The sequence below is a fragment of the Camellia sinensis genome, chromosome 7 (genome assembly GCF_055761805.1).
Source record: "Camellia sinensis isolate YWXY chromosome 7, ASM5576180v1, whole genome shotgun sequence".
Lineage (NCBI taxonomy): Eukaryota > Viridiplantae > Streptophyta > Magnoliopsida > Ericales > Theaceae > Camellia > Camellia sinensis.
In genome coordinates this window covers 19181053-19204287 of record NC_138967.1, presented here as the reverse complement: position 1 = coordinate 19204287, position 23235 = coordinate 19181053, and the positions used below count along the sequence as shown (strand labels likewise).

Below are 23235 nucleotides of genomic sequence, written 5' to 3'. Positions count from 1 at the left end.
TCGTTAACCACCGCGGAATCGAAGCCAATCCAAGGCAAATCACGGCAATTCTAGAGCTTGGATCCCCTCGATCAGTCAAAGAGGTTCAGAAGCTAATGGGGATAGTTGTCGCGCTCAACAAGTTTATCAGCCATTCCACAGATCGCTGCCGACAATTCTTTCACACACTTCGGCAGGGCAAAGCATTCGATTGGACTCTCGAGTTCCAGGCTGCTTTGGACGGCCTGAAATCTTATCTCTGATCAGTACCACTCTTGGCAACACCCGTGGCCAGCAATCCACTCATTTTGTATGTGGCAGTATCCAATTTGGCGGTCAACGCCGTACTATTAAAGGAAGAACTAGTAGAGCAGCGATCAGTTTACTATGTGAGCAAAGTTATGGCTGACGCCGAGACACGTTACCTTCCATTAGAAAAGCTTATCTTTGCTCTCGTCATGGCTGCAAGAAAACTGATGCACTACTTTCAAGGGCACACCATTAGGGTACCAACGAAATATCCTCTTTGGTCAGCTCTCCGCAGCGCGGAAGCGTTGGGGCGTGTCTCGAAATGGGCTCTTGAACTCGGCCAGTATGATATCCAGTTTCTATCCAGAAATTTCATCAAAGGGCAAGTGCTTGCCGACTTTATAGCCGAGTTCACAGGATCCCTCGTCGACTTTAAATCTGATCAAGTGCAAACTAAGCCCAACTGGAGAATGTATGTTGGCGACGTTTGACAGATGTATTGCGATGGGTCATCCAATCAGCGTGGCAGTGGAGCTGGCGTAGTAATCATGACACCTGAAGGGGCAATAATCGAACAGGCCGTCAAATTGGGATTCGACGCATCAAACAATGAAGCCGAATACGAAGCACTGTTAACTGGCCTGCGAAATGCACTTCACCTCGGTACATGGCGTCTGCTTGTTTTCTGTGACTCAAAGCTAGTAATCAACCAGTTGAGAGGGGAATATGTAGCCAAGAATGACCGCATGATAGTCTATATGAAAACGGTGAATTCTTTACTCGCGAAATTTGATCACCACGAACTGAATCAAATAACCTGGGATCAGAACACGCATACAGATGCCCTGGCCTGCTTAGCCTCTGCTATCAACTCAGAAATTTAGTGGACAATTGAAGGGTTCATCCCCGAGCCGAGCATTGCCTCTTCAGAATCAGTTTAGGTCAACATTATCGAACCAGGTCCGAGTTGGATGGACCCTATCGCCGCATTCCTATCTTCAGAGTAGCTCTCGAAGGATAAGAAAGAAGCACACAAACTCCAAAACAATGCCCTCCAATATTATTTGGATCCGCAGGGGAAGCTCTACAAAAAATCTCTCTCCGGGCCGTACTTAGAGTGTGTTCACCCGAATAAAGTCGATGAACTTTTGTCTGAAATACATGAAGGCAATTGTGGTGCCCATTTGGGCAGACATTCTCTGGCTCATCACGTCGTATCGCAGGGGTACTATTGGTCGACCATGCGAACCAACGCCGAGTTGCCAGAAGTTTTTCCCTTTAACTCATCTGCCAGCCGAGAAGTTAAATTCTATCACTAGTCCTTTGTTGTTCGCTCAATGAGGGCTTGATATCGTTGGACCGTTACCACGGGCCTCAAGCAACAGACGATTCCTAATTGTTGCGACGAATTATTTCACAAAATGGGTCGAAGCGGAGGCACTAACACATATTTGAGATTCCAACGTTAAGCGTTTTATATGGAAAAACATCATAACAAGGTTCGGCATACCACGAGCACTTGTTTCGGACAACGGTACCCAGTTTGATTGCGGCATGTATCAAGAATTATGCAACACTTATGGTATCCGGCCCTACTTTTCCTCGCCGGCTTACCCCCAAAGCAATGGTCAAGTGGAGGCCACCAACAAGGTTATTTTGGACGGCATCAAGAAAAGGCTGGAGAAAGCTAAAGGCAAATGGGTCGAAGAGTTGCCCAGTGTGCTATGGGCTTATCGTACTACTCCGAGGCGATTCACTAGGGAAATGTCGTTTGCTTTATGCTTTGGAACCCAGGCAATCATCCCCCTAGAGATCGGCCTCCCAACCTTGAAATCGAAGGTTTTTGACATGGGCCGAAATGACATGATGTTGGCCTTGGACTTGACTCTAATTGAAGAACACTGAGATCGTGCCCTTGCATTCGTGGCACGGTACCAGCAACAGCTCGCTAAGTCGTATAATCAACATGTTCAGCTATGCCATTATACACAAGGAGAATTGGTCCTCAAGAAAGTGCTTTCCGCTGCTAGGAATCCGTCTAATGGAAAATTGGGTCCTAACTGGGACGGCCCCTATCAAATTGATTCAATCGCAGGGACAGGGGTATATCGGCTCAAAGACATGGATGGAAGAAGCTTGCCGTGTCCATGGAATTCCACACACTTGCACAAATTTTATCATTAACTTGTACGGCACGACAACTTGTTTTGATTTTACATCGTGTATATCTTTCTTTTTTTCAATACAATGTTCTCTGTTGCCCACTGAGTTCGGGTTGTGTGAGAAAGCCTCCGAATTCGGAGCGCACTTCGTGGAAATCACGATTGGCCAACACAAAAAGCCTTCGAATTTGGAGCGCCTTCGTGAATGGCATGTTTGGACCGAATAAGCCTCCGAATTCGGAGCACCCTTCATGAAAATCACGATTGGCCAACACAAAAAGCCTCCGAATTCGGAGTGCCTTCGTGAATGACACGTTTGGGCCGAATAAGCCTCTAAATTCGGAGCGCCCTTCGTGGAAGTCACGATTGGCCAACGCAAAAAGCCTCCGAATTCGGAGCGCCCTTCGTGGAAATCACGATTGGCTAACACAAAAAGCCTCCGAATTCGAAACGCCTTCGTGAATGACATGTTTAGGCCGCATAAGCTTTTGAATTCGGAGCACCCTTCGTGGAAATCATGATTGGCCAACACAAAAAGCCTCCGAATTCGAAGCGCCTTCGTGAATGACATGTTTGGGGTGAATGACATGTTTGGTCCGAATAAGCCTCCGAATTCGTGGAAGTCACAATTGGCCAACACAATAAGCCTCCGAATTCGAAGCGCCCTTCATGGAAATCACAATTGGCCAACACAAAAAGCCTCCGAATTTGGAGCGCCTTTCGTAAATGACACGTTTGGCCCGAATAAGCCTCCAAATTCAAAGCGCCCTTCATGGAAGTCACGATTGGCCAACACAATAAGCCTCCGAATTCGGAGCGCCGTTCGTGGAAATCAAGATTGGCCAACACAACAAGTCTCTGAATTCAGAGCACCCTTCATGAATGACACGTTTGGGCCGAATAAGCTTCCGAATTCGGAGTGCCCTTCATGGAAATTACGATTGGCCAACACTAAAAGTCTCCAAATTCGGAGCGCCCTTCGTGAATGACATGTTTGGGCCGAATAAGCCTCCGAATTCGGAGGGCTCTTTGTGGAAATCACAATTGGCCAACACTAAAAGTCTCCGAATTTCGGAGCGCCCTTTGTGAATGACACGTTTGGGCTGAATAAGCCTCTGAATTCGGAGCGCCCTTCGTGGAAATCGCGATTGGCCAACACAAAATGCATCCAAATTCGGAGCACCCTTCGTGAATGACATGTTTGGGCCGAATAAGCCTCCGAATTCGGAGCGCCCTTCGTGAATGACACGTTTGGCCGAATAAGCCTCCGAATTCGGAGCTCCTATCGAGACTTGTGATTGAGAAGCGCAAATACGATTGATGTAAAATAGTAGACACAACTTAATCTACAAGCATTGATCGAAATAAACATATGGACATTTCGAATAATATTTTTTTATTTATTTAATAAATCATGAGTACATGCTTTACATGAAAACGGAACAATGTACATCAAAATTATTCGGCTCCCTCCTCGTCATCAGTTTTTTCGGCATCAAAAGCCTTGAATGGAAAAGTATAACTCTGATACAGGGGTGACGTCGGATCAACGCCCGCGGCCTGGAGTGCCTTGATCCATCTATGCTTGAATCCACGATTTTCGCATCGACATACTTCATTGGCTAGTTTTTCTTTCGTCTTGTCTATTCCAATTTTTCGGCCATCATAGAAGCCTTTTTCATAGGACCTGGCCTTCGCAGATTCTATCGCGAACATGCTCACCGTTTCTCGATTGGCAATCGCGTGATCCAAAATTCGGCGGTTTACTTGCTCCGCGACAATCGGGTTCACTTGACTCGCCGAATGAGTCTCAAAAGTGTTAGCTTTCTTCAGCTCACTTTCGGCCTTTTCCGTGCGGGCTTGCAAGCTCTGAATGCAAGCATCCCTTTGCTCTACCTCCCTTTTCGCGGCACGAAGCTGCATACCGATTTCATAGGCGGTATACAAACCTTTCACTGCTCTATGAACGCCCTCCTGAAAAACTTCATAGTCAGCCCGACCGACCATGGACTGCTGAACTTCTGGCAAAAAAATCTGTCGAGCGAACTCAACTACTACATTTGGGTCGCGGATAATGGAATCCGCTTCCGTCATCGGTTTGTTCCCAACGAAAACCGAAAAACTCAACGGGCGCGGTGTCACACTGGTTTCTCCTCTCAAGCGATGAGAGTTACCTCGTTGCTGTTTTTCCTTTCTGGGTGACTTACTTCGATGACGTGGGGAATGGCGTTTCTTACGCTCCCTTAATGTCCTACTTCCCGCGCGCGTAGGCTCGCCACCTCGATTCATCTCTGCTTCCAGTTCCACCAGTGTTCTACTTTCCCCTCTGTTGTTGAAGAATAGTCTTCTTGCCATCCACAGTCCTCCACACTGCTTTTTTTCTCTCCCAATTTGTTAGATTTAAACGCAACAATGGCACCTCCGCGCACGTAGCCCCCACCCCCTTTATTCATTACGGGTGCAGCACTCCTGAGGTGCTCTTATCAATGCTTGCTTTCAAGGCCTTGCGCCGATGAGTTGACGTGCCCTAGCCAATCCATGAACACTGATATTCGGCCTTGCAGTTCATTCATTAGCTGGGGCAAGGGCAGATTTGTTAATCTAATCAGCTAAATTTCAAGGCCTTGAGCCGATGGGTTCATGTGCCCCAGCCAATCCATGAACTACCAATATTCGGTGTTGCAGTTCATTCATTAGCTGGCGCAAGGGCAGATTCATTAATCTAAGCGGCTAGATTTCAAGGCCTTGAGCCGATAAGTTCATGTGCCCCAGCTAATCCATGAACACCGATATTCGACGTTCTAGTTCATTTACTAGGTCTATGGCATATTCATTAATTTATTGGCTGATTAGTTCATGTGGCTCAGCCAATCCATGAACACCAATATTCAGCATTCCGGGTCATTCCTTAACTATGGCAAGGGCAGATTCGTTAATCTTAGCGGCTAAAGATTCATTAAACTAATCGGCCAAATTTCAAGGCCTTGCGTGGGTCAGTTCATGTGCCCCAGTTAATCCATAAACCACCGATATTCGGCGTTCCAATTCATTAGCTGAGGCAAGGGCAGACTGCTTAGTTTATTCGGCTAAATTGCAAAGATACGCAACTATCTAACCGGCAGATATTTAATTGGATGTTTAATTTACTCATCTTATGATCTTACATCTTACTAGATTGCTAACTAGCACATGCAACAGATAGAAAAACAAAGGAAATTTCCATTAATAAATTAAGTACAAATAGTAGTCATTTTACACATGAAAATTACCCTACATTTAACTTTTAACTGAAATAAACAAACAAAATTCTACAAAAACTATGCATAGAAGATGCCTAACAAAAATCAAAATGTCACCCTAGTCAATCTTCAGGATCAGACTCTAGCAGCTCAACGTACACCTACTCGTATGGAATCGGCTGCACCAATATCACATTAGCGACAGTAAGGGCTTTGAGCCAGCTGTGTTTGAAGCCTCGATTCTCGAACTTGGGTACTTCCTCCACATAGTTCTTCAAGGCGGCGTCTGATTAAGGCTGAAATGTACATCATTGAGGCCGTTAATTAGAATCTCTTAACTTCACTTGTTGGTCAAACTGTATATTTTATGTGTGTTGAGTGTCAATCAGGTTATACATCATCGGAGCATAAAATGAGCAAAAAGTCAGAATTTGGGCGGAGTTGACTTTCTCGCACGTGCGTTGACTTTTCTCGCACGTGCGTTGACTTTCCCGCACGTGCATTGACTTTCCCGCACGTGCGTTGACTTTTTCTGGGAAAGTCAAACCGACGTTTTAAACCTGTTTGGACGAGATTGGAAGCATAAAAAGACAAGAAAAAGGCTGGATTAGGGTTCTGAAATTGTTTTGACCTAAAGAGGGAGGCTAGGGTTTGCAAAAGGAGGAAGAAACAAGAAGCTTCAAAGATGTCTCCCATGGTTGTTCCTTCTCCTTCTACCTCCTTCCACTCCTCCATGAGTGGCTAGTCTTCTTTTCTAGGGTTTTGATGAAACCCTAGCCATGTAATTATGTAGTTTTTCTTTTTGATTTTATATTATGTAAAGGTTTGAACCATTGTATGGTGTTTTAGAAATTCCTTATATATAATTTTCATTATCTTTTCAAATATTTAACTTTCTGTGATTGTTGAATATTATCCATACATGAGTTTTCTATTCCTTCACATTCAAGGTATGAGACGAACCATGCTACGAGGAACGAGTCGTATCACTACCCTAGTTTAGAGTGAACGATTCGTATTACTTGAGATGGTTCGTGCTCGTACATTGAATGTGATGATCTTCTTGTTAAATGCTTTGCGCTTGTAGTTGTGAAGCATTAATTCGTTCAAACTATAGCATAATTAATTTCAATTGGAAACCCCAATTATGTGGTTAGTGGTGAATTCTCTACCCTAGGATTTTTCCCCAATTTAGTAAATCCAATTTCATTTATTATTGATAATTTAATTCCTTAGTTTAATTTATTTGTTATTAAATTAGGTTATGATCATTCAATCTTTTTATCAAAATTAATTTAGGAATTTAACAATTAAATTAGTTTAATTTCACAATAGTCCCTGTGGATCGATACCTGGACTTGCCATTATTCTGATAGAATTTGGTATAGTTTAGTATTTAATTTTGGTGTGTTCAACGACCCATCAGCGTCCTTCCCAGCTTGGAACGTTTTGGAGATCTCGGAGTCGGTTATTTCTTTTGCCTTCTTCGACTCTTCCAAATCGGCTTCCAACTTGGCAATCACCTTCTTGGCTAACTTGAGCGTGTCTTCGCTCGTGTTAGCCCTCTCTTCGGCGGCCAATTTGAGTTGGTCAGAACTCTTCGCCTTTTTTGCCTTGGCGTCGGCTCTTACACGCTCCTCCGCCGTTTTCGCCGCGCCGGACTCGACTCTCTGAGAGGCCTCCACGGCCTTGCTCTTCTCATTTTCAATTTCGGTCTTCAAAAAGTCAATCTATTCAATAACATCATGTTGACGACGGCCGATCTCGACTATCCTGCCCGCCGTCTGCAAAACAAGGAATTAGAGTTAAAACTAATAATAAAAATAAAAAATATATAGGCGAAAGACTGCAGACAAGTTTAAGTCAGGTACCAATATGGCCGATTGAGCGGCTAATGCTATTGACAGCAAATCTGGCTCTGCTCGAAAAGTCGCTCTATCAACCAGCAGGGACATTGAGGAAGCTATGCTCAAGGCCACAGCCGAATCTTTTAGAGCCGACGCATCGGACGCAATTGGCATGTTCTTTATCTTTGGTTGGACGATGAACGGCACAACCGAGTCCGACTCCTCCAAGCGCGGCCGTTTATCGGTAAGTATTTCCTCAGGGTCGGCTTCGCGCTCGGTGGGACGCTTTTTCCCCCTCTGCTCGGCCTCTTGATCCAACTGTTCGATAATTTGCTCCGACTCGGCCGTTTCAACTTGCTCTGTTTCGGTATCCGGCGGAGAAGCCTCAACCACGGTAACAAGGGGAGGTTCAGATCGGTTGGTCTCGGCCCTCCTCCGGGCAGCCATCCGTTCGGCATTTTTCCTCCTGGCTAGCTGCGTGAGTGATTCCCCAGCCATGTTTTTAGAGTACGAGCCGGGAAGGTCCCTGAAGTCAATAAAAGTGTCTTCAAATGAGACATCCCCTCGGCTTGAAGTAGATGGAGGGTTGGATCAATTAAGGCCGGCTTCTTCAAAAGCCAAGTTCAGAGCCTCGTCAACTTCTTTGGCTTCCAAAATGGGCTGATTTGGCTGTTTAGCGACTTCTTCGGGTACTTGTTCTTCCTCCTGCTCTGAATTACAAGCCTCCAAACCAATCTGCCTGAGGTTTTTGAAGTTGGGGAAGATAAGAGCCATGAGCTGCTGTTCGCCCATTAGAATCGGGATGTTGTTTGCGGCCAAAAAGGTTGCGTAAGTGGGCTCATATCTGAGAAGAATATAAGCCGCCCTCCTTTGCTTCTGGAGGTCTGGACGACCAAAGAACTAGAGTGCAGTTTTGATTCCCGCAAGCACAGTGTCGTCGGCCGAAACCAGAACTTTCTTCAAATCGTTGTATGCATAAATAAAGCAGTAAGTGCATGGAAGAAAAACCGAGTAAATATATGGCAAATGCATGTAAGAAACTATACGACCACCTGGTTCGCTTTTTCGTCTAGGCACAAGATCTAGGTGATCTCCACCCTCGTCGAATTCCTAGTTGCCTCGGACAACGGCCATGACATCGTCAACTCGCTTGCCAGAGCTGGCAAGTATAGTCACCAAATGATGATCGATGTCTTTAGCCTTAAGAAAGTAGCGCCCCTGCCGGCTAGAAGATTTGGCCAAGGCATAACAATGCCGAATAGCAGGAATACCAAGGTTGATCCTAAGGCGTTGGTTCAACTCTATGATTCCCATTATGATTTGGTAAAAATTTACATTAGGTTGGGAAGGGATTAGACCCTAGTGGCGAAGGACGGCCTTTAAAAATGGGTGAAGGGGGAAACGAACTCCTCCCTCTGCAATTGATAAAAAAGGAAAGATGATTGTGCTCTCATCAGTCCTTTCCATATCAATTGTGCTCTCTGCCACGACAGACAGGTGGACGTCGTCAGGAATGAAAAAATGGCGTCGAAAACTAGAAACTCGATCCGCAGAAAGAAGGGCTTTCAAATGTTTGGCCATCCTAGCCAGTTTAGGAAGTATACAAAACTAAAAACAAACAAGGAAAGGGGAATCAAAATGGAGGAGAAGAGAACTTACAAGAAGTGGAGAAGACAATGAAAAACGGGAAGAAGTTACAGAGGTCACGAAATGGAGGTATACTGAAAGGCAAACCAGAAACTTTGCGTATTCAAAAAACATATATTCGAAGGGATAACATAGTTTCAAATCGCATTAAATGAAGGAAGCGTACGAAGGGGCGGGAAATTATAATGATGCCTAAAAAGCTTGTGCGTTTTGACACTTACGTTGGAATGAGGTTAACTGCTGAATTTTTTGAATTTTCAAGTTCAAAGCCAAACATGCCAACTAACTGAAGTTAGTAGGATGTTTGGGGGGCAATTGTAGAAGCCGAATATCAGTACTTGCAAGGAAGCCGAATAACGGGTCTAATAGTAATTAGGATATATATTATATTTGGCTCCGTCATGTACGATGTCGAAGCCGAATGAACTAATTTGCCATAGAGCCAGCTGAACAGAAAGTCGAGTGGGAATTGGCACACGACAAAAACGGTCGAATGAGCACTCACGCGATGGATTAAGAGTGGGCTCGACTCTAAGGCCCAAAAGCGAATATAAATAGAGGAACGTCAACCAAAGAAAGGTACGTGAGAAAAAACCCAAGAAACTTAAGACATAAGCAAACGAGAGACATATACTAACTTGTCCATTGGAGTGCTAATTTCGGCACCCCCGACCGGAGTGTTATTCCCCTTTTCAGGTGGCAATTAGAGGATCAGGAACATCCTTCAAGATCCAAGAGTATTTTCAAACCACTTCTCCACAGCTGAGAATGTTCCAAGGGAATTGGGAGACTTATTTGCCTCTAACCGAGTTTGTGTATAATAACAGTTATCATTCAAGTATTAGAATGGCTTCTCAAGCTCTGTATGGTAGGAAGTGTCGGTCTCCAATTTGTTGGGCACAAGTAGGAGATAAACTGCTATTGGGACCAGAACTTGTGTAAGAAACGAAATTGATTCAACATCGTTTAAAAACCACCCAAAGTCGCCAAAAGAGTTATTCGAATGTCTGGAAGAGAGACAGAGAATATGAAGTCGGTGACCACGTGTTTATAAAAGTGACTACAATGAAAGAGCAAACTCGATTTGTGGTAAAAGAAAAATTGGCACCATTATACATTGGGCCATATGAAATTATTGAGAAAATCAACCTTGTGACTTACCAAGCGGCTCTACATCCGGTTATGGAGCAAATGCACAATTTGTTTCATATTTCTATGCTTCGGGAATATTTACGGGATCCACATCATGTTATTGAACCAATTCATATGCTTTTGAAGGATGACTATACATACAAAGAACAGCTAATCCAAATTGTAAATTGCAGGATCAAGAGATTGAGAAACAAGGAGATTCCATTGGTGAAGGTTGATTGGCAAAATCATGGAGGAACTTATGCAACGTGGGAGACCGAAGAAGATACGATGAAGAGATATCCTGATTTATTCCTTTTGGATCCAATATTTTTCCAAAATTATGGTAATTCGAGTTTGAAGGACCAAATTCTTTAAGAGAGAAAGACTGTAACAACCCCGACCTGTGATTAGCATATAATCTTTGATTAAGAAGGCCTAATAAGTAATTAAAATGAAATTCTACGTTAATTTATTTGCATTTATATCTGTATGTTGTAAAAAAATCTTTCTATGTTTCTGTTTCAGTATACGAATTGAAGGCCTTATTGGTATCTGATCACGGAATTGATTTGGGTTATGTGTTATTTGGAAATCTTAGAAATGTATGCTAAGTTTAATTAGAATTCGATTCAGAACCAAATAACTAGAATAAAATAATGCCTATTTGATTAGTGGTAAGCCTAGCTTAATTAAGCCCACTGACCAAGCCTATATAAGGCTTATATACACATTAGAACTCTCTTTGTTCATCATCTTTTTAAGGAGAAAATGTGAGAGAGAGTGAGAAGAGGAGACTTGAGCATAATTAAGGGAAATTGCTAGAAAAGTGAAGGAAATTGGAGAAAAAAAGCAAGATTTACTAGAATCCAAGGGAATTAGAGCTTCTAGGTAAGAATTCAACTCTAAGTTTATGACATTAAGTTAGATGACATGTGAATTCAAGAGAAGCTAGAGATTAGAAACAGGATTTGAGCTTAGAAGAAAGAATTGAGATCAATTCATGCATTGCATGCATAATTCATGAAGTTTTGAAGTTATTTTCAAAGAAACCATACATGCATGTCCATAATTTAATCTTCTTTGGAGAATTCAACATGTTTTTGTAATAAACTTATGATTTGATCATGATTTAGAAGGTTTGAGCTCAAGACAATTCATGCATGTCATGTTCTTTATGTTTCAAGTTTTACTTTGTATAATTGACAAGCTTTTGGGCCTTGATTTTGCGAAATGATCCTTAATTCTTCATTTTTACAAGTTTAGACATGTTTTATCAAGTTTTGGGGCCCAAAGGATGTGTTTTGAAGCTTTAAACTTGAGTTTTGTATATTGAAAATCAATCTGAAAATTCTAGAATTCTACATCATCGCTCGAGTGACAGAACCTGCGCTCGAGCTATCACTCTTTGTTTTGCACTTTTGCTCGAGTGACTAAAAGTTGCCTCGAGCATAAAATTCGAGCTCCCAGTACTTTTGCAGACATGGGTCGTGGCTCGAGCGACAGAACTTGCGCTCGAGTGACCATCCTTATTTTTTATCCTTCACTCGATCGTAGGAAATTGTGCTCGAGCATAAAATGAGAGCTCCCAAAAGTTTTACAGAGTTTTGCAGACCGCTCGAGTAACTAAAGTTCTGCTCGAGTGAAGACCTTGTTTTCAGAAATTTGACTAAGTGTTGCAACTCATATTTTGGCATCCTCATTTCATTTTAGGCATTCTTAAGCCTTAATTAAGACACAATAATGAGGATAAGAATTAGAAACACACCAAGATAGAAACAAAATAAGTTAAGTGTTTTCCGAATGTGTGTTTCAATGTGTATCTGTTATGTGTTTGTGTAGGTCGCACACTTTAGCCGTTTGGTTTGTTTGATTTGTCTGATCTACTATTTGAGCGATCTGTGAGTAATAACTCTGTAAAGTTATGTTTGGCTTTAATTATTTTCTGATGATATGAAATGAACAATTTTCTGAAAATGTTATGTTTGTATGAATGAATGATGGTCTAATCCTTTGAAATGTATTCATGGCATCCTTAACATCATATGACATGCTTTCCTTTATGGGTCATCAGAATGCCTTTATGGTCGTCCCTTTATGGGTTATCAGAAATTTCTCTATGCACATGAGTCATCGGAATGCCTAAATAGCTGTCCCTTTATGGGTCATTGGATTTGTTACCGCTAATGGATAAACCATGTATGATCGTATGGAATATGTGAACTCTGAACACGAATATGAATATGAATACGAATCTGTTTCTGAATTTGAATTCTGATTCTAAATTTGTTATGGACATTATTCATTAAAACCCTTACTTTGTTATTATTCACTGGGCTCCAACACACCGTATTATTTATGTATGTAGGTGATTAGGCGCGCGATCAGGCCTAAGTTACTACCTGGATTCTTTTGTGTTGGCTAGCCATTATGCCTTCCGAGGAGGTTCCCGTTTTGATGTGGTCGTGTTCTGTTATCAAGTCTTTCATTTTCTTCTGTTTGAATAAACAAGTTTTTGTAAAATGTATTTATGTGGGCTTTGGTTACGTAAGACTAATGTACATATGACCTTATTGATATGTATAGAAAGTTTTAAATTTTCTATCCCATGTATGTCTACATAACTCTATGGACATTGTATGTTTGTATTTGTTTCCGCTAGCCCTTGTGTTTTGTTTAATTTGTTTAGAGGCCTTTGATAATCCCAAGATTATTGGCTGGTTACGGCACTAAACCTATAGGGACGGGTTTAGGTCGTGACAAACATGGTGATTGGTCTTCCTTCAATGAATGCTCCATCAAAAATGTGTGAGGATTGTGTTGTTGGTAAACAACATCATGTTTCCTTTCCAAAAGGGAAATCATGGAGAGCTAAGCATCCATTACAGCTGATTCATTTAGACCTTTGTGGTGTCACCCCAAAAATTGCGAACTTCAGAGAATATATTATCAATTAAATACAGGGTTTATCTAAGGTTAGGAGTCTAGGAAACGACACTAATGAGTCCTATGGCCAATGACCGAGTAAGATCTCAGATTGCCGAAGGAGTCAAGTTAGCCTCCTTTCTAAGTCCAGCGTTCTTTGGTAGTACACCACCCTTTTGACAGATCTTAAAAGGCATTGACGCAAGGTCTCATAAGCAACGCAAAGATAGGCATAGGATTACAAAGTAAATAATAATTACAGCGTCCCGAATTTTAAATTTACAAAACAAGTTCCATTACTATTACAATCCAAAAAGAATAAATAAAATCACAATTAGACTAATGAGAGAAACGGTTCCAAACTTTCTCTAAGGAAAACTTAAGTTTTCAAATGTCTTTGACTCTTTGTTGGTTTCGTACGTTTCTTCGATACCTGGCGTGAAACGCCATGAGTTTTGAATGCCCAGAGAGACTTCGATACCATCACAATTATAACAAGCAAGTAATGAAGCATGATAATCATTCAATAATAAAGGATTACAAGGTTAGATGTTAGAAATCTAGAAAACCCCCAAAGAGACTTCGTCCTCTCAATCACAAGAATCGGATGCGGATTATTCGGTATGCCCCCTCTTTTGCTGCTTTATTGCAGAACTAACCTTGGATGCCTACCAACGGTTATATATCACATAGCGCCAACTGCAGGGTCTCAAAAGAGACGGTAATAATGGGCCTTGCCCAAATCCCTCCTTACACCAAATATCTAGGGTCCGAATACAACCGCTCCGTTCAAGGGTTCCGAAAATCACTTGCGCAAGACTTTAACTTCCATATAGGGATCGCATCCCGTCAACCAATCAATATCTTCGTAATCTTGTCCAAAAATTCGCAACCCATTACCACCCATTAAGTTTCCCGTTTGAGTTAGATAATTTAAGTCAGAGTTAGGACATGCTCTTGAAACAACATCTATTGCACAAATTTGAACAACTAAATAACACAAATAGAAGGAAATAAGGTTACAACACATGAGATTCACATATGAAGATAGGCACAAGTAGCTCTAGGCATTTTCAAGTAATTAAGGGAATAAATTCGCACATGAATATAATTTCCAGATTTGCATAAGTGTGAGCACCATCGAAGGATTAAAATAAAATATATAAACCTATGACATGTGAAATATCATATCGAGACATGATCATAAATTAATAAGCATATTCATGAACACAAGAGCATAAAACACTAATGAAAACAGAATTTCCAGATTCAGTACTACCTAAAGATTATACTCAAAAGGGCTATTTCAAATTTTTCCAGCTCGGCTTTCCTATGGTTTGTAGGGAATTTTATCTAGTTTTCAGAAATGGAATAGCTTTTCTAGATTTGTAGTTATTTCAGAAATACTCTAGCTTTGTCCAGATTCGTTGACCGTTACGAACATCAGATTTTTTCACAAACCACTCAATAGTTTTTAATGAAACCAATTTTCCTTGAAAGATAACTCCTTAATAAACATTTTGACATAAAATGGAGGTCCAGAATATTTTTATACATTTTTCTACAATTTTCGTAAGGTGGCTGTAAAGCAGATTTTTCTGGCACAGTTCTTGAAAATAGAAAGTTTGTGAGAAAATAGGTCAGCTAGGGGAAATTTTCCACTTATCTTGTGATGAAAACATGCTAAATAATATGTATTAAACTTAGAAATTTAAGGTGAAGGGGTACCTTTGAAAATTTTGAGAGATTGATAGGGGAAAATGTAGTCTTATACCGATTAAGAAAAATAGAAGAAGGGTAGAATCAAGACTCAACTCCTTTCATTTTTAACACAAGAATACCATTATAACACATCTGAAAATAACATTTTAAACTTCTAATAACATGAATTTGAAAAAGGAAAAATGGAAGAGAGGGTTGTGTTGTGGCTTACTTAAGGGCTGTTGGAATTGCTAGCAAACTTCTTCTCCTATCTTCCACCAAGCTCACCCTCCTCTCTCTCTTCTCTCACTTGAACATAGTGTCAGTGTGTGTGTGGGTGTGTATATGTGCTCAACAAATGGGGATGAGTGGTATATTTGTAGAGAATTTGGTGTGAAAAGTCCCAAATACCCATTGGTTCCAATTCAATTGAATAGTGCCTTGATTTAGTTTAAATGTAATGGAATGAGGGAGGATTAGAACCTTAATTATGTATTTAATTATGATCTAGTTAGGTTTAGGGCTAATTTAAATACCTTCTAGTTAGAAGTGCATACATAAATATAGCAAATCTATATAGGTACCAAAGTCATTATTGCTCCAAGATTTCAAGGGATTTGTTTGTACTAAATAAATCCTATAAAATCCTATAGTATCTTAGGGAAAAGAAGTGGCTGGCCTATTCTAGATTTGGAAAATTGTGTATACAATTTGATGTGATATTTGTAAACAAGAGTAGATTATAAACATACATATGATTTGATTCTCATTATAACCTTGGGGGGGAGGTATGATGGTTGGCCAAGATGAAAATTTGGAGAGATTTTATGAATTTATTTTGTGTACAATTGCACATATATATATATATATATAATTTGTAACCAAAGTCAAAGATTTCCCTTAAATTATGCAAGTTTGTCTCAAAAGTACACTCATTGTATCTATGTAGGTATGGCCGGCCATATGATGGTGATTTGAGGGATTTAGTTAATTATTTTCTTGTGTACAAATATTGGAAATTGTAAAGTATGGTGTATAAAAATAGATTTTAGGGTACAAGTGTATATATATAATGGTTACTTGTTTGGGGTCAATTAGCGATTTAATAAAAATGTGAGGGCTTTGGGTTTAATTCATGTATAGGAACATTGATTTAAGTGCGGTATTTAATTTAATTAGGGTTTGGAACTTCAATTCGGTTAAAGTTTCTTTATTTCGAATTAAAGGGCGAGTCGTAATGAGAACCGAAAGCAAAGGATTTTTGATTGACAAATATAGTTAGGAGATTAATTTAATTATTATTATTAGGATTTTGGAAGGATCCCTGAGTTCTCGGGTTCAATCAAGGCTTGCGAGTTTTCTGTTGGCGTGCGTTTTTGGCTTTACAGCTAAAATTGGAAATAAATAGGGGATTGAGGGTCTATATTGAAATAATTCAAAAGTAAGGGTCTAAATAAAATTACAAAGGTCAGGGGCCTCATAGTTAAATAATTAATATTAGTGTGTAAAAATGATTGTTAACACTATCGGGGTCGATTTGGTTTTGTATGGGTTTATTCGTGATTCGTTTTTGTTTCTAGGGTTATATTTGCTAATAAATGGAGAACTAAGGGATTTATTATAATAACTCAAAATTTGGAGACTTAATAGGGTTTACAAAAGTTAGGGGTCTCACATCTGCAGTCCAATTAATCCAGCTTCAAACATCAACAAAAGATACTTTATTTTATTTATAGATGACTATAACAGGAAGACTTGGATTTATTTCTTGCAGACAAAAAGTGAAGCTTTTGGTGTATTTAAAAGCTTTAAAACATTAGTTGAGAAGGAGTCAGAGAGGGATATTAAAATCCTTCGAACTGATCGTGGTGGTGAATTCAATTCCTATGAATTTGCATCCTTTTGTGCAATACATGGAATCTGGAGACAATTGACAGCAGCCTACACACCATAATAGAGTGGTGTGTCAGAGAAAAAATCGCATAATCCTGAACATGGTACGAAGTATGTTGGCAAAGAAAAGAATTCTAAAGAGTTTTTGGCCTGAAGCTGTTAAGTGGAGTGTCCATGTGCTGAACAGAAGTCCTACTTTTGTTGTTAAGAACATGACACCGGAAGAAGCTTGGAATGACCACAAACCAGCCGTTGATCATTTCAGAATATTTGGTTGCATAACATATGCACACATTCCTGATGTGCAAAGGAAAAAGCTTGATGACAAAAGGGTGAAATGTGTTTCTCTCGGGGTTAATGAAGAATCTAAGGCATACAGATTGTATTATCCAATCACTAAGAATATAATTATAAGTCGTGATGTCATTTTTTATGAAGACCATGCACGGGACTGGAATGATACAAGGCAACAACAAATTTTAGTAAATGTTGATGGTGAAGAGACCGAAAAAGGGATTGATCAGTCTAAGAAGTGCTTTCTAATCCTTCTACAAGTGGTTCAAATGATGAACACCCACAAAATGCATTCAGTCCGCAAGTTTAACACCAAAAAAAAAAAAAAGCCAGCTTGGATGATTGACTATGTAAGTGGTGATGAGTTGTCTGATGATGATACCATTGCTTAGTTTGCCTTATTTGCAGATTGCGATTCAATTGCATTCGAAGTTACAGTGAAACACTCAAAATGGTACAAAGCTGTGGATACAAAAGTAAAGGCTATTGAGAAGAATGATACATGGGAGCAGTCTGATCTTCCACAAGGGTAGAAAACCATCGGTGTGAAGTGGGTTTATAAAACCAAATTGAATGAGAAATGAGAAGTAGACAAGTACAAAGCTCGATTAGTCGCAAAAGTTACAAGCAGGAGTTTGGGGTTGATTATAAAGAGGTCTTTACACCCATTGCCAGGCATGATACAATTCGATTGGTAGTATCTTTGGCAGCGCAAAACTCTTGGCCTATTTTCCAATTGGACGTGAAATTTGCCTTTCTTCATGGTGAGCTCCATAAACAAGTGTATGTCGATCAACCTCCTAGTTATGTGTAACAAGGTACTGAGAAGAAGGTGTACAAGTTGAGAAGGATTTATACGGACTGAAACAAGCACCTAGAGCTTGGTACAGTTGTATAGATGCTTATTTTTCCAAGGCAGACTTCCAAAAATGTTCATATGAGCATACTCTTTTCATTAAATCTGGACTCTTAGGGAAACTTCTTATTGTTTGTTTATATGTAGATGATTTGATCTACACAATGAATTATCAAGCCATGTTTGAAGATTTTAAACATTCCATGATAGCTGAATTTGAGATGACGTATGATGCACTATTTTCTTGGCATTGAAATAGTGCAATCTACAACGGGGATTTTCATTACTCAAAAGAAGTATGCTTTGGAGATTCTGTATAGATTTCAGATGATGAATTACAATCAAGTTGGCATCCCAACTGAACCAGAATTGAAGCTAACTAAGGATCTTGAAGGGAAGAAGGTTGATAGCACCTTATTTAAGCAAATTGTTGGAAGTTTGACGTACTTAACAGCCACTAGGCCAGATATTATGTATTCTGTTAGTCTCATTAGCAGATATATGGAATGTCTAACAGAGTATCATCTTCTTGCTGCAAAAAGGGTGTTACGTTACTTGAAAGGCACATTTTTATAAGAAATGAGTAGCTTCAGATCTCATTGGTTTCTGTGATAGTGATTATGCAGGTGATTTAGATGGGAAAAGAAGCATTTTTGGCTATGCTTTTATGATGAGTTCGAGAGTTGTATCATGGTCATCAAAGAAACAGCAAGTTATTACCTTGTCCACAACAGAAGTAGAGTTTATTGCAGCAGTTTCTTGTGCATGTCAAGCTATTTAGTTAAAAAGAATCATTGATGTGTTACACAAGAAACAACAGGGACATCTACAAATTTACTGTGATAACAACTCAACAATCAAACTCTCTAAGAATCTAGTTTTTCATAGAAGAAGCAAACACATAGATGTGAGGTACCACTTCCTTCATGACCTTGCTAAGAATGGAATCATTAAAATGATATATTGTCGAAGTGAAGATCAGATTGCAGATATGTTTACCAAGCCTCTCAAATTGGCTACATCTATGAAGTTGCGTGATTTTCTTGGCGTTTGTTCAATTTGTTCTTTAAACTGATTGCATGAATAGCATTCAGTTTAAGGGAGAGTGTTAAGATATTAGTTTGTTATTTTTAGCTAGCTGAATAATAGTGGTAGACCTATTCTTAAGGGAATAGGTTATTTGTTGACCATTTCTCTAGGAAAATCTCATAAGCTTATGAGCTGTTAGTTATGGATTAGTTGTTGCTTACTTTTAACAAAGTTTGTTTTTTGAATTGTTATTTATTCAGACTTTCAGTCAATAAAGAAAAGTACTTGAGTTATACATATTCTTTCAACTTTTACTTCAGTTTCTTTAACAATTGATTCACTTATTTTTATATAGTGGAATTGTAATTTCAACCTAAATTACGTAGAGTTAGGTTGGGTTAATTCTAATTTATGATTAGTTTGATCTAACTCAAAAACTTAAAACTAATCATAATTAAATTTGTTCTAAACCAAACTGATCTATGCGCATCACTAAACTCAATATTCAAATTTTGATTATATCTAAATTATGTAAAAAAAATTAACAACAATTACCCCGCCCTATTTTAAGAATAATTATCTATTATATAGTGTGTAGTGTTATAGTTGATTTGTTTATTAACACGTGTTATTTTATTATTGGCTAACAATATCATGATATATATTCCAAAAAATTAAATTAAGAAATAAATTCTACTACTGGGAGCCTCGATAGAGCCGATCACACAAATGTAGTGATTTTGTTACCTACGGATTATTTAGGATAAATTACCAATAGGTCCTACTTTTGGGACTTATTACCCATTAAGTTCTATTGATAAATTTATCAAGTGATAAATTAATCAGTCTCTTGTTTTTATGAATAAATTTATAGAGATAAATTTATCAGTATCTTTGTTTTTATGAATAAATTTATAGTGATAAATTTATCAGTCTCTTGTTTTATAGTGATAAATTTATCAGTTAGGATCTGTAGCTAAATAAGTCTAGTTAACAAGACTGATTGGTAAGTGCCCCTATTATTTACACATTTTATTTGTTTAATTTAACTTCGACTTCAGATTAACAAATCAAATTGAATTAAGCCATGAATCAAGTTGGATTATGTGACTTTTCATCCGTCATCCTTTCGAATTTAGGTGATTTGCAAAAAATCAATTTACATCTGTTTGTTAATTAGTAGATTCAGATTGAACGGGTCGTGTCATTTTTTGGGTGGATATGAATCGGTTGGGGGTTTTGGGTTATACTATTTTAGGTATTTTTTAAAGCTATTTTCCAGTATTACTTTACAATTTTTGGCCCAATTCCTTCCCTCCCAATTTTTATAATAAAAATAATGGCCTACCTTTCATATTTCATAAATAGCAACTATAATTATTAAATAAAATCTCATTTTTCAAACACACAAATCATAAAAGCATGACATCATTTTCTTAGGAGCGTTAGTGGATTGGGTTTGGTAGGGTTAGTCCAGATCCTCTTTAGCCAATTCCTCCGGTCAAGGGCTAGGATTTGGCTATATCACTTTGGACAGGATCCGTGGCTCAGATCAGATTAGTTTAAAAAAAAATAAAAAATTTGAATTTCATTAACACTGCAAAACAGAGCTTCCCTCCCATATATCCCATTCACTTTTTTCCTCAATTTTGAGCTTTGGTGAACGATGAATCCATCTTGTGACACCGACACTGGCGAGTCCAAGCCGGCGGTGAACATCGATGGCCTCTCCCTTTGTCCCTTTGTTGGTGAACGACGACTCCATCTCGTGACACTGATGGCGGCGGCGAACATCGACGGTCTCTCCCTTTGTCTTACTCCGAAGATTTTAGCTGTGATTTTAGCCGCGAACCAGAGTTAAGGTAATATGTTTTTTCCTGTTGTTTCCCCCAAATAATCTGCCATTTTCAAAACTTGAACAACGATGTGTGTTTCTTATAGTAAACTGTCATTTTTCTCGTTGTTTTCCCCAAATAATCTGCCATTTTCAGATGTTATTGATCTTGAATTTGTGTGCAAAGTGGTAAATGTAGCCATTCTTGTGTGATTAAACTGGAAAATAATTCCAATGGCAGGAATTTTTTTTTTCTCTTTTGTTTTGAGGTTTTGATCCTCCTATCCAAATATATCATCATTAACCTTTCCAATTAGTAATTAGGAGTGGTTTCTGTGTTAATAGTCAGTAGTCATAGTGGGCAATGTCACTAATAGAAGGGAAAAAAAAACTTATAACAAAGAAGTAATAGTGAAATGGTAGGCTTGTTTCCCCAATTCCAATGGCAGAAATTTTTTTTTTCCCCTTTTGTTTTAAGGTTTTGATCCTTCAATCCAAATATATCATCCTTAACCTTTCTAATTAGTAAGTAGGAGTGGTTTCTGTGTTAGTAGTCAGTAGTCACAATAGGTAATGTCACTTATAATAGGAAGAAAAAAAAAAAAAACCTTATAACAAGGAAGTAATAGTGAAATGGTAGGCTTGTTTCCTTTAAAAAAAAACCTATTATTATAGTGTATTGATATTTCTCCCATTTCATTGCCTTTATTTTTCAGTTGCGTTTTCATATGGATATGGAACCTGACAATGATTGTGGTTGGAAGCCAAAAGAAGGAATGACCTTTGATTCATAAGAAGGTGTGTATGATTTTTATAATGCATATGGAGGAAGAATGAGATTTAGCATAAGAAGAGAATATTGTAAGAAAAACAAGTTTACGAAACAAATTATTTCTAGAAATTTTGTTTGCAACAAGGAGGGATTTCGGAAGGTTGACAAGCAAGACCCATTGACAAAAACCCCTGGAGCTAAAATTAGGATTGGTTGTGAGGCCCAACTTCTTGTTAAATTGGATGTCAGTACTAGGAAATTTGTTGTGACTGATTTCAAAGAAAAACACAACCATGAACTTGTATCTCTTGATTGTGCCCATACGTTTCCATCGCACAAAAAGATATTAGCAACTCAAGCAATTTAGTTAGACTTAGCCTCAGAGTCTGGCCTTCGTTTAGGACAGTCTTTTAAACTCATGGGTAGGGAAGCTAGTGGGAGGCAGTTTCTTGGATTTATGAAATTAGATCAAAAAAATTACTTGAAAACCACAAGGCAAAAAAATTTAGCATGTGGGGAAGTAGGTAATGTGTTGCAATACTTTCAACAAAAATCCTTGGAGAATCCATATTTTTTTTTTTTTTTTTATGCTTTCCAATTAGATAATGTGGGACAAATAACGAATATGTTTTGGGCTAATGCACAAATGATCATGGATTATGCCCAATTTGGTAATGTAGTTACATTTGATACTACCTACAAATCAAACAAAGAGCATAGGCCATTTGCATCTTTTGTGGGATTTAATCATCATAGAGAAACAATTGTTTTTGGTGCTTCTTTGTTGTATGATGAGACTGCCAAAATATTTGTATGGTTATTTCAAACTTTTTGGAGGCTATGTCAAAAAAGGCACAAAAAACTTTGTTTACTGATCAAGATGCTGCAATGGCTAAGGCCATACCCATTGTCATGCCTGACACGAGTCACCGCTTGTGCACTTGGTATGCAAAATGCATTAAGGCTTGTTAATTGCCTCTTTCAAGATAAAGGGGTGGAAGGTGTATTAAATAGATTCATGTTTGATATTGAGGTTGAAAATGAATGGAAAATGAAGTGGAGAGAAATGCTTGATACATATGATGCTCATGATAATCATTGGTTGAAGTTGACTTTTGGGGTGAAGGAAAAATGGGGCTGGCCTTATGTCAGATCAACATGGGCTACGAGAATGAGTACAACACAACTCAGTGAATCTTTTAATGCATTTTTGAAGGATTACCTTCATTTTGATTTTAATTTAAATAAATTCTTCATGCATTTTGAAAGGGTATTTTGTGAGAAGTGGTACAAAGAGTTAAAAGCTGGATATGCTTTATACCATAGGTCGCTAAGGGTGAGAGCGCCATTCATAATGTTAAGTCAAATGGGTGATATGTATACTAAAAATATTTTTGAGAAGTTTCAAGATGAGTGTTTTCTTTCTGTTGAATCAGACATACAAGCAATTGAATACGGTGATGGTTGTAGCCTATGAATAATTGTTGATGCTATTGGGAAAAATTCAAGGAAAGTGAAGATGGAGATGGATGGCTCTTTGGTTTGTAATTGTACAAAGTTTGAAAGGAAATGGATTTTATGCAGTCACTGTTTGAAACGACAGATCTCAGCCGTTGCAAGGAGGATTGCAAGGAGGAGTTGCAAGGAGAGGATCCTGTCTTTTCGAAATTTCAATTA

The 23235-nt window shown here is 38.9% G+C and overlaps 1 protein-coding gene across 1 annotated transcript; it reads left to right on the top strand.

Moving 5' to 3' along the window:
* Positions 1–20618: 20618 nt before the first annotated feature.
* Positions 20619–23035, top strand: LOC145795643 (protein FAR1-RELATED SEQUENCE 5-like). The gene is made up of 2 exons (XM_082880490.1): positions 20619–20751; positions 22161–23035. The coding sequence occupies exons 1-2, from the start codon at positions 20619–20621 to the stop codon at positions 23033–23035; spliced, it is 1008 nt and encodes a 335-aa protein (XP_082736616.1).
* Positions 23036–23235: the final 200 nt, after the last annotated feature.